The 17,957-nt window shown below is 37.0% G+C and overlaps 1 protein-coding gene across 2 annotated transcripts in view; it reads right to left on the reverse strand.

The window, feature by feature from the left end:
- The window catches only part of ANKRD10 (ankyrin repeat domain 10), a 37,952-nt gene that overhangs the window by 19,079 nt on the left and 916 nt on the right, over window positions 1–17,957 (reverse strand). Inside the window, exons 1-3 of one of the 2 annotated variants that reach the window (XM_057422243.1) lie at window positions 13,247–13,386; window positions 11,972–12,216; window positions 4,558–4,649 (exon numbers count right to left, since the gene is read on the reverse strand). In XM_057422243.1, coding sequence (XP_057278226.1) covers window positions 4,558–4,649; window positions 11,972–12,115 — 236 coding nt within the window. In that variant the 5' untranslated portion in view covers window positions 12,116–12,216; window positions 13,247–13,386. Of the gene's footprint in view, window positions 1–4,557; window positions 4,650–11,971; window positions 12,217–13,246; window positions 13,400–17,957 lie in introns of those variants that run through there. The other variant, XM_057422242.1, reaches the window with a different exon arrangement.

Raw genomic sequence — 17,957 nt, forward strand, 5'->3', positions numbered from 1 at the left:
TGGTTTTTCTACACTTTTATCAATGTAGCAGCAGTACAGCTTCTAAAGGAAAAGGATGACATTGTAACAGCACTTCCTAAGTATGCAAACATCAGAAATGGACTGCAGATCAATGCTTAAGGGTGAAGAAAAACACAGATGTTAAAAACCTGCAAGTATCTGCCAAGATTTTAAGAAATTGGGAAATCTAGAAACTGACAGGAGAGATCTCTGAATGCTGAGACCCTTAAAGAAAACAGGCCATAGAAGTTTCCCCTCCAAACTGAAAAGGAACTGAGAGTTTACATCACAAAGGAATGGCCAATTTCTGCGTTGTCCTCATGAAATCTACACATCTTGGGAGGTTGTGGAGTCTCCTTCCCTGGAGACATTCAAAACCCGCCTGGAAGCATTCCTGTGTAACATTATCTAGGTGTTCCTGCTCCGGCAGGGGGATTGGACTAGATGATCTTTCGAGGTCCCTTCCAATCCCTAACATACTGTGATACTGTGATACTGTGATACATCACTCTTCTTCTGTCTCTTCATTAAAGGTGACTGGATTTGAGAAAGTCAAGAAGTGTTAAGAGTACAAATGAGAAGAACAAAAGTTGAGAGATCACAGGAGGGGTCATAATTAAAATATGAAACAAGACTTCACTTCAAACAGAAGCATAGCGCAAGGATTTCACAAAGGGCTAATCCAGCAGCACTAAAAAATTTACACTGAACAGATTTCTGTTATGGAGGATGGAGGCAGTTGTGAAGAAAAAAGATGCATGTTTTTCTTTTTTTTTTTTCTTTTTAAATAACACAGTGCAGATCGTGACACATGACTTTGCAAAGGAGAATTATTAAAATTAAGCCACTGTCAGGGAACAGAATGCAGTTTTTGCTGAAAAACTGAATACCAGAGATAGGACATTTCTGGCATCACACAAGAGTTAATTTACACATTCAAATGAATGCAAGACAGCTTTAATGAGGAAGTGGCTGAAGCATGTGCCTAAACTAGATCAACATCACAATATGAATCTGTCATCTGGTAGAAACAGATGTAATGATACGTTTATCCCTGCATGTCAGACCTAGAGACCAGAGTGTAAGAAACTAGAAAGGAAACTATCTCTATGATGTCTTGTAGCACCCCATCACATTATACAAACCAAATTTCCCCCAATCCTTATGATTTCTGGCAGGAAAATTAAAAGCCTTCCTATGCTACTATTCAAGCACCTTGATCAACTGAATTCTGAAGCAAGCAAGTACTTGTGTTCAATTGGATGGATGCACACCCAGCCACATCCTGTCCCACAAGTTACGCCTCTATCCCAGGATAATACAGTGTTTGAAACTTCTCTCCTAGCTCTGAATCTAGTCACTAAGGAATACACAACTGTTCAAATGACAGTTGCAGAAGAATTTTTACCCAGAAGAGTACACAATGCACAAGGGAACTGCATACAAATGGACATAAAACAGAAGAGGTTCCAATCAGTGTAACAGCTGCATCTGCTTTTTATTTTTTATTCATGTTCCGTGTTTATAGCTTTTATATTTATATATATGCTGTGATGCAAACTATGTAATTATATTAAGACCCAGCATTTTAAAAACAGCGTAAAAGAGCAAAACAAAACATGGCACCAAGAAGGCTTTTCCTCCACAAAGAACTGTGGACACTTGTTTGTCACCATGATAAATAATACACAATTAAACACACATAAATTGCATAATTATGCTTTTTAGTGAAAAATCCAGCAGTTACTATGGATACTTTAAAAGGTACTATCCACATTAAAAAGTCAGTTACACAGCAAACCTTTTCACTCATATGAGGACATTGTGACCACCTGCTTCCCCCTCTTCAAGGGTCCATGAATACCATAGTTAGTGGAGCAACCATTTTTATGGCTGTAGGACATACAGTGCACAGAATATGCTTCAGCTAAAATGAGAAGGTAAATACCACAAAAAAATCAAAAGATTTTCACTAGGGTACAATTATTATTTTTTAATATTATTAAAAATTTACACAGGAATAGAGACCCAAATTCTCTCTCATCAATTAGGAAAACAATGCAACATCTTAATGAAATTTAGAGACTGCAACATACTCTGTAAAAGCAATATACTAACAAGCCTGAAATAAAGTAAACTGGAACAGCAAGTGAAGCAATTTTATTCAAACTAAAATTCTTACTTTTATCCTTACTGGACTACTGTTCTTTGGCTTCCCATATAACCAAAGGAGGGAATAAAGTAGAAATACGGTAAACACTGATACCAAAAATTACACTAGTCCAAATTACTTCATATTAAAAGCAGTATTTCAGTAATCACTCATTAATAAAAAAATACATTTCTTGCAGTATTGCACTACTGATTACTAGTGCTCATGTAATAATGAAACCGTAACATCCCTGTTCTACTTTCTGTAAAAAAACAGGGATGGTGCAATACTTCATGCATACTATAAATATCAGGAATAAGCAGTATATTTGACTATTTGCAGCCACAAGGGATATTCTCCGTATCTTCACATAACTAGATTTTGGTACCGTAACTGTATGAAGAAATAAAGAAAAAACTGGGTAAGATCTAATCCCTACCAAAAAAGGCCATATTCACCATCAGTACACATCAGCACTTTAGTTCTAGTTACTGCTTAGTTCTACATTTAATAAAACTCTCACCTCGGTCGTAGATAGCCAATTATAATTTTGGTTAATATATATACAAATTAGAACTCCAACAGATGGATAAAATCCCTCTCCTTTTCTTCTAATGAAGCCATAAAATAAAGGAGTCAAAAGTTTCAGAGCACATATATTTTCAGCAACATAATCATTACAGATATGGATTTTCCAAACCCAAAAAAAAACAAATTACTCAGCATCAAAATCATATACATGGGTTTGGCCTAATTTAATATATTAAGCCTGGAAACTAGATTCTAAGGAAAAAAATCCTCACCCCAGTTAGTCAATGGCTAGCTCACTCAGGTGAGAGGGTCAAATCCTCATCTTCTAATTGACTAAATGTGGGTTGCTCCACCAGCCTACTGCATTTTCATCCCTAATTTTAACATTTCCTGGATAGGATCTGATATTTAATTATCTATGGAACTTGTGACAAGTCTACCTTACTGAAACACAGATGGAATTCAAAGTGAGAACACAGAATTCAAATTATTTCCTGCTCACTAAAACTGCTATAAACCTACGCTACTTCTGCTGCAAATAGTTTTGGTCAAAGGCAGATACCACTCTCCAAGTCTTACAGAAATGTTTTGCTTATGCTTTGCAAATAGGATGTTTAAAAAATGAAATTTTAGTTCAGTAAGTTAGAGTTGCAGCCGCATCTCCAACCTCAGTTACTCAGCTACTCATTTTGAAAAGTCCTCTGGATGTAACATATCCTCTTCTTTACATCAGATTCTTAACTCACTCATTTCACATTGCTTATGCAGTTCCGCAATTTCTCTTTTGATTGGTTACTTTGTAAAAATCGCAAGATTACACACTAATTGATGATGATAATTAAGGTTTGCTCAATTCCACAGTAAATTTAAATCTGAGTTTATCCTAAGATATCTGAAAGTGAATGCAAAATCAGAGTTCGTAATTTTCAGACTGATTCCATGAGCTTGTCAATAACTTGAGACAGCTGCATAGTTATTTTAGTGTCACCTTTCTACGAAGCAATCTCTTTATATAAAGCAATCTGTTCATTACTATTAAAACTTACAAGATACTATATTCCCTCAATACTCTATGATACTATTGAAAAGAGTTAAATTTTATAATAGATTTATCAGGGCAGCATTACAAAAACAGTAAGATGGAAACCAAAGGGTAAAACAAGAATTTGACTACATGATTCTTATTTCACTTACAACTTAAAAGTTTCATATTCCAGATTAAAATACAGTAACTAGTTACCATTTAAGAAAATAAGACTAGTTCTAATTAAAACAAATTGCTAAAGTATTTACATTATTATAAGCCATAGAGCTTATACTCAACATTTCTAGGTGAAAACTGCATCCATTTTGTCCATGCTGTAAGTTTCAAAAGTTTGTGAGATTTTCTGAATGTTTTTGCAGTACATAAACCTTCAAAGAAAAAAGTTAACAGGGCAAATACACAATACACTAACAAACAATATTAAACTAACTGCAAAGAGTGTGTGAGATGCTATTTTGCAGACAATGTTGCTTTTGCATTGTTTTCTGTATTTATTCAACAGTGCAAGGTGTAAATTTGTCATAAAAACTACATGCTACATGAGATGTACAATTTGGGGACATCTGACAGAAGCATGATAAATATTTTAAGATATCAGATATAAATGCAATACTAATATAGCACACTGGTAAAATACACACTTAGGTAAAATAAACTTTCTAGACATGCAAACCACCTTGGGCTTCATTACAGTTGAACATGTCTAGTTGTCTTTTAACCATGTGTTGGCTATTTTGACTTCCATCTGACATTAGTATATATGTTTATTGGTCTAAGTTAGTCAGCTAAACACACAACAATCAACAACACGAAAAAATACCTCACTTACTCTATTTGCGCACCATGAGCCACAAGGGCACTTATGGAATCCATACTACCAGACCGTGCTGCTTTATGAATAGGAGTTTCACCAACATAGTCCTGTAAAGACAAACTACATTTTGTCAAGCATAATCTTTCAAAAAATCAAAACCTTATTTTTACAATACTCACTTTAATTAAGAAAGCAGATATAGAAAAGCAACATTTATTAGCAAGCAAATGCATCAGGTACTTTATTATTATTTTAAAGGTTGCAGTATGGTGTCATGTACATTAGATATTTAGCAAGAAATAATGCTAAGATCATCTAACTCACAAGATAAGCCTTATCCAGTAACTAGGCAATCAGCAGAGTCATAATTCAGCAAAAGGTGTTAAAAACCCCCACAACATATACCACTGTAACAAATTATTCGAACACCTTTATTGCCCAGCCCTTGTGTTTCCCAGTATGTAGGGTTGAGGAAACCACCTTGAATTCAGAAGAATCACGGCCAAGTTTATGGGTCTATACTGCTTTCAGATCTCACTGACACATGCAGTACCGTACTGCACCATAAATACTCACCAGGTGAGGAGTACACATCTAACTCTACTGTAATAGAAATAAGCCCAGAGTTTACAGGCCAGGCCAGATGTCTCCTGAGACATACACATTGACTCATGTCCTATATACTTTTCTGACTATCTGTATTCATTTATACTCCATTATTGTTACCTGGCAAATACAATCACTTCATCTGTTCATATTATGTGCAAATATACTGGAAGTAGTGTATTATTACTTTTCAGGCAAGTCCTCTCTACAAGCTATCTTCACAGGTAACTGGGAGAATCTACGGCAATTTTATCAACAAACCGGAAAGCAGCAGGACAGTTCCATGCATCACCATCTACAGCCTGCAGACAAAATTCAGTACTTGCAATTAATCACAGAATCACAGAATAGTTAGGGTTGGAAAGGACCTTAAGATCATCAGATTCCAACCCCCCTGCAATGAGCAGTGACACCTCACACTAAACCATGCCACCCAAGGCTCTGCCCAGCTTGGCCTTGAACACTGACTGCCAGGGATGGAGCATTCACAACTTCCCTGGGCAACACATTCCATGCCTCACCACCCTCACAGTAAAGAACCTTCCCCTTATATCCAACCTAAACTTCCCCTGTTTAAGTTTTAACCCATTACCCCTTGTCCTGTCACTACAGTCCCTAATGAAGAGTCCCTCCCCAGCATCCTTATAAGCCCCCTTCAGATACTGGAAGGCTGCTATGAGGTCATCAGCTATTAAGAATCTGTAATCAAATACAGCTTTGAAGTAGCAAGTAAATGTTTCACTTACTGATTTGTTAGGTAATTATCACAGTCCTCAACATTTCCAGTAGATAGCAAGGTGGTTTTTTTTTCCCCTTCCTTCCTCATCCTCTTTCTCTGATTTTTGACAGACTTCACTCGTCTGCTCCACTAATATTAAACATGTTACAAGTGTCACATGCCTTGTTCTTGCTTCCCTGTTCCTTTTATTAAAATATCGACACTAGTTATTGAAGTAACACAACACCTTTACTGACTCACCAGTCTTCATACACAACAGTGCTCACCATCTAACACTACAGTACTGGTTACACTTCAGCTCAATTTGAGATGTGAACATATTTAAAATATGATCATACTAGCATTTTGATATAGAAGGTAACAAGTGTTTTAAAACTGTCTGCCAAGCTTCTGAGAAATTACATCTTTTAGACCATGCAAATATAACTTGAAAATGAATTTTGGATTACGTGTTATATACTCTCCATTTTCTATGTGCCAATTTTATTTCATGGCAAAATATTTTTGTAACAAGTTACAAATTCACTGATGGTGAAGCCAGTATAACAGTGCTTAAGACATATATTAAGCCAAAAAGTGAACCACCTAGCACCCCCAGAAAGGAACAGCAGTGGTACCAGACAAAAATTTACCTGCTTATAAACTAAGGAAAATTGCTGAGGCTGACAAAGAAGTCTGGAGACAAGAGCAGAAAACTCCGTGGAGTCCTTAGTGATTAGAAAAGAGCCATAGAGCCCACCTCCCAAAATGGCTTTCTGTAGCTGATGAATAGAAGACTTGATTTCCAATGACATTTATGTAATTTTTCCTACTTGTAACTTCTTCTGAAGTTACAGGGGAAGACAGAGACGTTTAACAGAGGACATAATTAACTATCACATATAAAATTAATTTGGCGCCAATTTATCCAGGGAAATTTTCTTCAAATTTTCCCATAATGGAAGTTGTCTTCGATTCATCATTTTGCTATGGTTCCACACCTTTTGTTAAGAGGTAAAAGCATAGAAAAGAAGTGATTTGCCTCTCTCATTCAGCATTAGTATTTACAACCCCAACCTTAATTTAAGAGGTAATCAATCATTCAATAGAATGCTCAGGGAAATAGGGAAAGTTAGCCCAACTAGCCATGCATATGACAAAGATGACAGAAATTTCTACTAGCCCCACAAACCTAGCATGTTGCCTACAAGAAGATCTAGAGCTGAATTACGAAGCATCGCTGTGAGGAAACACTAGAAGGGTGAGAAAAGACCCTTGCATTACAAGAACACATTAAGCCTGTAACAGCTAACAATCCTGTCACTAACAACCAGAAATAGTATGTCAGAAGAGAACATGTCTTCAGAAAGGCTTCTTTCAGTCACTGGCCCAGAAAAGCAAGTGTTTCTCCTCTAAAGCTAAGGAATTGAAAAAACACTTTGAGAATGTCAAACATTCAAATTCAGATTTTTATGGCTTTGGTTTTAATCACAGCACCTAAATTTCAGTCATCAGTTAATCTTCTCTTGAAGATCTCCTGTAGGACCCAATCTATCTGCACTGAAATAGTTTATGAAATAGTCTCCTAGCTCTATAAAGACATCCTCTTTGAGCTATGAGCTAGACTGAAAAATTTTCCCACTGAAAAGTGGCTTTACTTATTTTTCAATACATTCAAAATTATGCATACAGGGAAAAATAAAGTACTCTATGAGCCTCAGAACAATTCTGGTTTGATTCAACAACTGAAATTGATGGCACCAAACAAAAAAAGCAATTTAACAGAGGCTTTTCCAAGAAGCTTCTGAGAGCTGTTTAGGGTCTAGATCGTTAGCGCATTTTCAGGCATAAGACACCTCTTCCCTATCCCTTCTTTGGCTATGTGGAAAACAAAAAGTCACTTTGAGGGGCTCTACAAATTCCTAATTATCCTTTACATATCTCATAATTCTTGTAATTGTCCACACTTCCATATGTGGTTCAGTTTGATATAATCCCTTCTGTAGTAACATTCCAGGAAGGGAAACATCAATAACTTGTACTGGCCTTTCATACCTACAGCAGAACTTTTCAAGATCCCATTCACCCTTCTGATTTAACACTGCACCAATATCCCAAACTTGTCTCTTAATCCGAAAGTCACATTGTAAATAAATGAGCAGAAAGGCCAATTAAGTTTTATTAGTTTATCATTCAAGGTAACACAAGTTTGCTTCTGTGCAGACTAAGCATTTTGTGCATGGTGCTTCTGAAGATACGACAAGAAGAGTCATGAGGCATTACAGGCATATTTATTTTTTTAAACTCCCTACCACCGCCAAACACCTTCCTCCTTGCAATCAGAGGAGCGTAACTATCCTTTTGCAAAGACAAAGGCAGTCTTCTCTCACTTTGGGTCATGACTAGATTACCTTTCACTGTTATTTCATTCTACTGAGCTACCTTCCTTATTCTGTTTTCGTTTCTGTGCCTGAAGAGTCTTTTTGCTTTTTTTGATAAATCAGTAACTCTATGTGACTGATTAATCACCTCACATTTCCTCACTATGCTGCTTAACTTCAAAAGGCATTTCCTCTACTGATCCAAGTGTTTTTCCTCGAACTGTCTTCTTGTTCCCAGACCTCTTTTAGATATGGTTGTATCTCAGTTCAATAAAGCAATTTTTTTATTCCATTTTCCCCTTTCTGTATTTTTGGGATCCACATCTCTGCTGACATTAGGATCTTCCAGTTGAACTTGGTACATATTTTTCATTTTGTCTTTAAAATTCCAAATCACTAGATACAATGCAGTTGATTTCACTGATATCTTTACATCCTTTTCATATATATGTTACTTACCCGTAAATGTTTCTTTTTAAAACAAAAAGCCCCATGCACACCTACACTAAAACCTTTCAAACATGTGCACTGGTTTTTGGCTGGGACAGTTAATTTTCTTCATAGTAGCTGGCATGGTGCCATGTTTTGGGATTCATAACCAAAATAATGCTGATAACACATCAATGTTCTAGCTAGGAGTGTGCTGGGAGGTGACACAGCTGCCATCTCCTGACCCAAACTGACTAGAAGAATATCCCATACAGTATGTCACAATGCTCACCAAGAACAGTTGGGGCATCTTTCCAGGACCATCATTGCTCAGGGACTGACCACGCATCAGTCAGCTAGTGATGAGCAATTGTGGGATTGTTTGGTTATGGTGCAGGGGCTTTAGTGTTTTGGTTTGTTTGTTGTGTTTATTTTTTATAACAACTTCATTTTCTTGGTTTTGTTTCCTTTTTTACCTATTAACATGTCTTCATCTCAACCCAGGGTTTTTCTCACTTCTCCCTTCTGATTCTCCCCCTCAACCCACTGGGGGGAGGTGAAATGAGCCAGGGGCTGTGTGGTGCTTAGGTGCCTACTCCTGTTAAACCACAACGCTATGCAAGCACTTCAAAACACTTCTAGCACAGATATCTACGACACAGCAGCACTATTTTAACTGACAAGAAATACAAATTAATTCTATTCCTTATCTCAATCAACTGAAATTAAAGTTCTATCACCAGATCACATTTCCAAAAACTGTTCAGATTTATTATAGCCCAGCACCCACCCTTTCTGAAGCCAAGAAATAGATGTTGTTGAATACAGAGTATTTTTCCTTATTCTTCACTATAAATGAATGCTTTGAATTCATCACACTTTCTCCTTCTGAATTTTGAGTACAGATGAGAACTGATGGAATATTTTTATCTGGATTTAGTCCAAACTGTTTTTAAAATATAGAACCATAACATACCAAAGAACGAGTGTCTTCTTCCTCCTCACCAAGGATACCAGTATGTTTACGTCTCTTGTTAGCATAGGTAATCTAACCCTCCTAAATCTATCTGCCATCATCGGCATATGATGGTAACTGGCTGGATGAAAAGTATATTAGCACCACTTGTAAGGATGCAGTATTTCTTATCCCGTCTTTAAGCCAAGCCACAGGAAATAAGGGGGGAAGGGGCAAATCAACACATGTACAATCAACATGTAATCGAAATGTTTTAATAGGCTGAGGCTAGAGGGAAAATATATTTAAATGAAGTAACAGGCTTTTTTAACCGAAAGTACTCTTATTTGCTGTCAATATGCACAACAGCACAAAATCAATCTGTGACAAGGATAAAACATCAAAAAAAAAATCTCATGGAAAGTAAAAGTAGCAGTATAATTGCTTTGCACTGTTACAGTGAACTAGAGCAGGTAGATAGCCAAATGCAGGTCTTAAGTCAAAAGCTATTAGCAGGCACTGCCCACTGAATTAAAAAAAAATATATATATATATATATAATAGTAGGACTTTCTTTTTTTTTTTTACACTGCTATGTAGAACAGGCAGATCACTGCTTGTCACTCCAGCTTTCTCCTTTGCATGTTTATAGTGATCCTGGAGGTGAGAGAACCGCCCAACTGGTCATAAAAAGAGACAGAGGGGTTATAGCCAGCACATAAAGTAATGTAAGAGGGCTGGACATCACAGATATAATTACAGAACTTATTTGGGAAGAAAGGTACAGGTGGGACAAGGAGCTTTCAGCCTAAATCCTTCATGGCTACTGCCCGAGAAATGTCCCAGGCAGCTTTGACCCGCACTGAGATATGCATTTTCATGTTTTCCTAAACTTCAGGGCAGGCAGCATGTACTACAATACAGTACCTCAGGGCACATATGAGAAAGCGTGCATGCAAATTCTACTGAGTACCGGAGGTTTACATAAAGACTGAGAGACTTGAGTGGATTCCTTTTCAGAAGCTATCCTTCTTTTTTCCCAGAGGTGATGGGTTAGTCTGTAGCCAATGAACAGGAGTCAGTGTGGAAGGAAAGTTTTACTACTTTAATTATCAAGTATTCCCAGATTTCTCAGCATGTGTTTTGTATCCAGTGTCCATGGAACACTTGTCCTCACACAAGCATTAGCCAGTGACTATGTCTGTCTGAAGTACAGCATCAGTCAGCGAGCTGGAAGGAACAAACAAAATACACATCAGGAAATAGTGCTCTGGAAGCTCAAAAGTGTGGGTGGAAGCCCTAGATTATCACCTGACAGTACTTGGAAGTTAAATAAGGAACCAAGATCATTTATTAAGGACTTCAAATGAGACAAGGATAGAAGAATTTGACTGCAATTCAATAAACAGCTGGAAGGAACCAGGGAAAGCAAAGCATGCACTATGCTTCACATAGCCATGTAAGAAATACTCCAGATGTATCTAAGTTTGCCTAGCTTTCAGGACTCATTCGTGGGAAACCAGTATGACTGACCAGTTGCATCCTAACTAAGAACTTAACAAAATTTTTTGTTTCTACTACTATTTTAATTAACCAGAGCTATCTTCAAACTAAATCTAGAATACCTCTTGTTCTATGTTTAAGATTTTGTGCAGGCAAAATAAGCTATTATACTCAAGTGAAACTTGAGCCTACTATTAACAACGTACAACGCTTCCCCAGAGTCAGCTTGCAGTACTATCTATAGTAGCATCCTTTGCCTGTCAATACCTAAATCTGCCCTTAGAAGTCTATAGGATGTCATCAACACTATCTTTTGAAAATTTGAGAACCTCAGTACTCTTCCTCCTGTGGAGGACCACAGACCTATTAATTAGATTTGGTCTGGTGACAGGCCACCAATTTATAGATTCCTGAGTCACTGACTAGTCTTGGTGGCTTCTTTTAGCTGGAATCAGTCTCCTGCCTATTTTTAATTGCATATTATACTGCCTTCTCCTTTCCTTTACAGTCACGTGCATGGCGCCCTCAGCCCATGGACAGATCTCTCTGCACTCTTCTCTTCTTTGGGGGCTAGTTGCTACTTTCTTCTTTGCTATAACCTCACTCACTAGATATGATTCTTTTCCCTCAACATGTTCCAGGACAGCCAGCTTGTTCTTCAACTCCATTTCAACCTCACTGGTCAGTTCTTCTCTTTATCCTCATAGTTGGAAACTTTCATTCTTCTCATTCATTCATTTTCATTCATTCTTCTCTTCTCATTTAGCAGATATTTGTATACCTTTATTCTGTGCATGCCACGTTTCCTCTCTAATCACCATTTCTTTACATTCTTACCTGGTCTCCAGATGCATTTATAGTTCTTCTATTTTCTCTTCTGAAGATTCTACCACTATGCAGCAATAACTTATTGCATAAGTTACTTTTGTCAGGTATCAAGGAGAAGATGCGATCTATAGCCTCTGCATCCAGCCACTTCATTGTTTCTACAATTCTCCTGGTGTCTCACAGCTGTTCTCAATGCACCAGCCTTCTTTTCTGAAAACTCAACACAAACTTCCCCATTTCTTATTTTTGCATAGCTTAAAAAAACAAAAAGAACCAAACTCTAGAAATGCAAATGTTCAAGTCCTTCAGCAGACTTAGCTTAACTCTACTGCATATAAAACACAGTCTGGCCATTAGATATTAAAAAAAGTATGATGCGAGATTTAACAGACCAGGCATTTTACAGATGCTGTGCTATACTACAGCTTTCAGTAAATGCATATGCTGTAGTATTAATTACTCTCATAGAATACTATAAATAATTTTGCATACTGTTAAAAAGGCACACATTATGCATGCCCAGCATACATAGATTTATTCAGTGCTGCAAAAATTATCTCCAAAAGCATAATAGCTTCACGCACTTGATTCTGTTACTGCACTAGAGTACAGTTCTTTACAGGAATTTTGCTATATTAATACACTGTCCTCCACAAAATACATCATTATGCATGCTTTACTATAAAAGTAATAGAATAGGGAAAAAAAAATCCCCAATTCATTCTTTGTTAGTAAAGTACGTGTTTCTGATCTACCTGCAGGAAGCTACTAGACAAGCTTTGGAAAGAATCTAAAAAGGAAAACAGTTTGAAACCAGATGCACCTTAAAATAAACTATAGCATATCTTACTAGTTAGATGTATGACTATCATGAAGCCCCACAAAGGTCTCATGGCTCTGTAGGTAATGGTGAATTTTTCAACTCTTAGCATATTTAATAATATGCTCCTCACTAGACATTTTTTCTTTCCCTTAAAGAGGCATTATCAGAGTATCTACTAATGCTGCCAACACCAGAGCAGCATACCATTTTGTTCAAGCAGCAGCATGATTTCAACTCCTAAACCAAATGTTCTCCAAACCTTCAGTGGCTTAAAGGACATTCATTAGTCCTATCTCTACTGAAATTATAAAGGTCTGTAAATGATAATTAAGTCATTTGACTTCAGCTGATATTAAAAATAACATCTATATGTGAATGTAACGATCATGCATATGGGAAAAAGGGACTGAGACACTCCTTCCAAAAGTTTATGCACACATGAAGTAAACGTGAATCCATACCTGTTTGTTTATGTTGGCCCCCACTTGAATCAACCAATTCAGACACTGTGGATGTCCTCCAAAAGCAGCAATGTGGGCTGGTGTTTGAGCAAAACGTGTTGTACTGGCATTTACAGAAGCTCCAGCTCTTACTAACTGCATTAGGCACTCCAGCTTTAAAGACACGAGGAATAAAACCAAAAATGTTACAGATGTGCTATGACAATTAGCATGTGATAAATAAATATGTAAACCCTAGAGAAGATAAGCAGACTACTGAGACTACAGCAATGCAAAACAAGAGAATATGAGCATTAGAATTTTCCCCTTCCTCCTTTTTACTCCTCCCTACTTTGGCCATAGGCCATACAAAAGATGCATGTAATTTTCACTATCAAAACTGAATACAACATTAATTTTCAGGATGGGGGGAAAGAGGGCATAAATACCTCAGATCTGACTACAGAGCTATTTGGTTCACTACTGTTAAGGGAGGCAGGAAAAAAAAAAATAACCAACCAAAGCACAAAAACAAACTCAAGAAATTTGATCCAGCAAAGCTGCAGACACCGTGCTAAACAGACATTATTAGATAATGTTTGACAAAACCAGTGTTGTTAAGAGAGACAAAGATGTACTCTCAGGAGAGTTTAGAGGAAGGTAAATCAGAAAAACACAAAGAAATATTTTGTATTTCTTTAATGTTTCCCTAAAGTGACAGAAGCAGATTACTAAAAAAAACCTGAAACTGTTAACATTATAATAACTAGTATGACAACACTATAAAAGGACTAAATTCTTCCCATCGATTTCCTGTTATTATGGCTGAATTGCTGTTATAAATAAATAAACCAATAGGCTGCATGTCTGTGGCAATATCTGAAAAAGAAAAAACTTTAAAAAGCTGCACTATTTTATCAGACTGTATTCTTTCATTTTCTTGTCACACTAACCAGAAGTGTCAGATATACAGCTTCTATTTTTAGATGTTCATAACACCACATCTGTAGAAGCTAAGCAAACCACAGCCACGATGACCTCAAAAAAAACACAAAAAAACAAGACACCACAGGCACGTACACAAAAAAAGGCTCCTTTCCTGTCACACAGTAACATTGTCTTTCTGTTGATAGGAAAAGGAATGCACTATGCTAAAATAAACAGTTTAGTCTAGGCTTCCATTTATTGTGGTTAGATAACAAACACCACTACGCACACGCGACAGCAAAACAAAAAAACCTTTACACCAACTTGGGGCACTGGTTCACATAAAAATCTAAGGGTCAGCCTCTCACAGATAATGAAAATGTTTGTTAGCCACACCACAGTCTGTTCATACAGAAGGAAGAAAAAAAAAAGGCACCAGAATCATCTGGCAAGCTGACGGTTTGGTTCAGAGACAAATATAAACATCAAGATTCCAACGTTCTCTACTGCTGTATGTCAGTCTCTTTTAAACCTGTAAATTCCTGATCTTCATGAATTGCATATACAAAACTACCAACCACTGTAGTGAAATATTCTGTATTTTGCAAACATATTGGGAACTTCAACTGCTTTCTCCCCCCATATATGTCAAACACAGATAAACCCTTCTGGACTGCAATGGACTAGACACAGATGTACCACTAACACCGTAATTACATTAAGTAAAGGTGTAAGGGTGAGGGTAACTGAAATATTGCAGTATTGATGAATCTAGTTCCATAAACCTCAGCATTACCAATGACAAAGTACCTTCTCAAAAGCAAACAAGCACTTATACTGAAAAAAAAATATTTTTTTTTACATCAAAACTTGTGTAAGCAGATTTGTAATTCTAATGATAGACTACCCAAAATTTTGTGTTTGCTAATCTTAGACTTTCCTCAGTGTTCACATGCTAGCACCCCTAACATGGCTGCTAACCCTTCATAATTGTAACACTGTAATTACTAATAAGCAATGTGATGGAAAATAACCCCAGCTACACCAAGAGGTTCCTCTAGTGTAACTGCAAACAAAAATAAATTTCAGTCAGTTTTAAAACAATGGACTTCTAACAGAATTAGTCTGAAAACACTTTCAGACAAGCATTACAACTTCAGCAAATATTACTATTATTTCCTGCACAGAAACCAGGATGAAAGAATTTCCATAATCAGACAGGCATTACAGCCCATCAATTGAGAGGGGAAACACACTGGAATCGGTTCACCAGTGGCATCTTGTAACAAAAATACTCAAATCCACTTTGTAACATGTTTACACATCATGATTATCTACTCAACTTCATGTTTAAACTATTTTCTCTTGTGTGCTTTATTTATTTTTTCATTATCTCTTACAGGGTTTTAACAGAATATAATGTTTCATCCCATTAAAAGCTTAAGTATGGGTCTTCTGTATCACAGCTGTCATAAAAACCTGCTTCTTCCAACATTATGGAACAAGGTAAATTGCTGCAGATGGGAAAAGTCAACATAAAAAACCAACACTGCACAGGATTGATTATGCTTGAGATCATGACACAGAAGTCTGCTTTCATTAGCCTTTTAGCAGATGTTTTCCAGCATTTTGTTATACCTTAAGCAGAGGTTAAACTTTCTTAATGAAGAAAGACAGGCCTCCACACAGGCCGCAATGCTGGCAAAACACCAAGGAAGAGACGAGCGCTTTTATCTGTATTACTTTTGTTCCAAAGGAAACAGAATGTACTTACTCCTATTTTGTTTCCTACAATGTAAACAGTCAAATGGCAAAAATAAAGGCAGGAGAAAAGTACGAGCAAATGAATGTGTATTTTAATTTTCTCAGACAGCATCTAAGTGGTTACAATGAGGTTAAATTAATACAAGACACAGTGAATTAACAGCAACCTTGCTTTTTATACAAGCCCTTCATTTCCTATATCTCTGGCAGATTTTTAGATTGCTAACAATTTTACATTCTGACCCATGTTCTCAGAAATTTACAGGATGCCAGGGTAATTTAGGGCACTGTATAATTAACTCTAATTGGAATATGGTAACTCTAATGAGAATTAATTGACATCTCAAGATATGAGCACTTCTCTGCAGTCAGAGAATGTCCTGAAAATGCAAACACTGCCACAGATACTCAACACATGTTAATATGGATTTGCTACTTATGTCTAAAAGGAAGTCCACGCTGTCATTAAAACTCCAGATAAACATCCAGAAATAACTGGCTGTAGTATCTATTACGTTTAATTGACTCTGCTGGTATTTTATTTATTAGTTGCAAGCTATAAAACTATGTTCAGTAGCCGGTATGGAACATTCCCAAAACCAATGTTTTAAAACTAATACTCTGGGAAACAGAACTCTCCAATTAAAGTTTTGATGAACCTCAACTGGGGGAGGGGGCGGGAAGAGGTGAAAAGGAACAAAAGATGTCTTATGCAAACGTCCACTAAGCGCAGCTATTGTTTCAGTGCTGGCAACCCTAAACTGGTGAAAGGCAAAAAGTACAGCTGTGCCACAAAAAGGCAGTCGATTCTGGGGTCCAATTACACTGCTGGAACTCATTCAATTGTATAGTCTCTGGCTCAGATGAATGAGCACTACCTAACAAGACTATAAAACCTGCAGATAACTTCCGTAGACTGTAATTGCCCAGACCTTGTCACAAGGCTTTTAGGATAAAGTACGTGTATACAAAGTTCTATAAAATCCACCTACAGCCTATACCATCTTTGCAAGTCTCATTTTGCTTGCCATATTTTTCCCCCTTATATACAAGAAAAACAGGCATCAAATTTTGCCCATACCCAAGGATGGCCGTGGCAAACAAACACTACCTTGCAGACTGACTTGTTACCTTTGTTATCTGTTTCTTCAAGAGTTTCTCGAACTGAAACTAGAACACATACAGAAACCTCACATAATCTACGATGGTTAACAGAAAACTGAAGATGCTTAAAGGAGAAACAGAAAACAAACCAAACCACACACACCTCCAACACAAAAGCACAACTGCTATAAGCTCCTACTGGATTCTTGCGAGATGGAAAAACGAAACAGAAGACTGTAACACCAAATCAGTACCTTCATATTTTCTATGAATGTACTTCACAATAAAATTTAAAGCACTCTCCCCCCCAAGTGTGTATTAGCTTTTTTCTGAACAGGTAATAGGTTGTTTTAGGTCTTGGCTTTTGTGGGTTTGGGGTTGTCTGTTTCTTTTGTGGTGTGTTTTGATTTTTTTTCTGGTTGTTTTTTTTTTTTTTTTAGACTGAAGGGCCAGTTAGCCATGTCTCCAAAATGTTTATCAAACAAGCATTACAGATAAGATCATGTAACATATGGAAACCATGTCTTAATGGACTTTAATAAACCGTAACGACTGCCTGAGTATATTCATTTTCCTCCTCTGGCACACAAACAAGAAGTACAAATACACTAGAAATGGGAAGGAGAACAATAACAAAAGCCCCTCGAAATCCAAAGCCCGACAAACTGATGAGGAAGAAAACCAAACCCCAGCCCTCTATGGTGAAATTCTGCCTAGGCTGGAACACTCGCCACATTGGAAACATGAAGAGCCTACATAAAATCAGGGAATTAAGATACCACTCATCTTAAGAATTTCAAGATAATGTAGCTACTTCTTACATGTTGATCTTTTCTGCACTGCAACCATGCCAATTAATGCAGTTAATTCCGTACTCGCATCTGCGTGCGTTATCAACCACCATTTTTCACACTGAAGGCGACAGAGCAGCGCTTGA

Source organism: Pezoporus wallicus, unplaced genomic scaffold (assembly GCF_028554395.1).
Source record: "Pezoporus wallicus isolate ANWC-B61680 ecotype Strahan unplaced genomic scaffold, APGP_CSIRO_Pwel_v1 contig_5785, whole genome shotgun sequence".
Classification (NCBI taxonomy): domain Eukaryota; kingdom Metazoa; phylum Chordata; class Aves; order Psittaciformes; family Psittacidae; genus Pezoporus; species Pezoporus wallicus.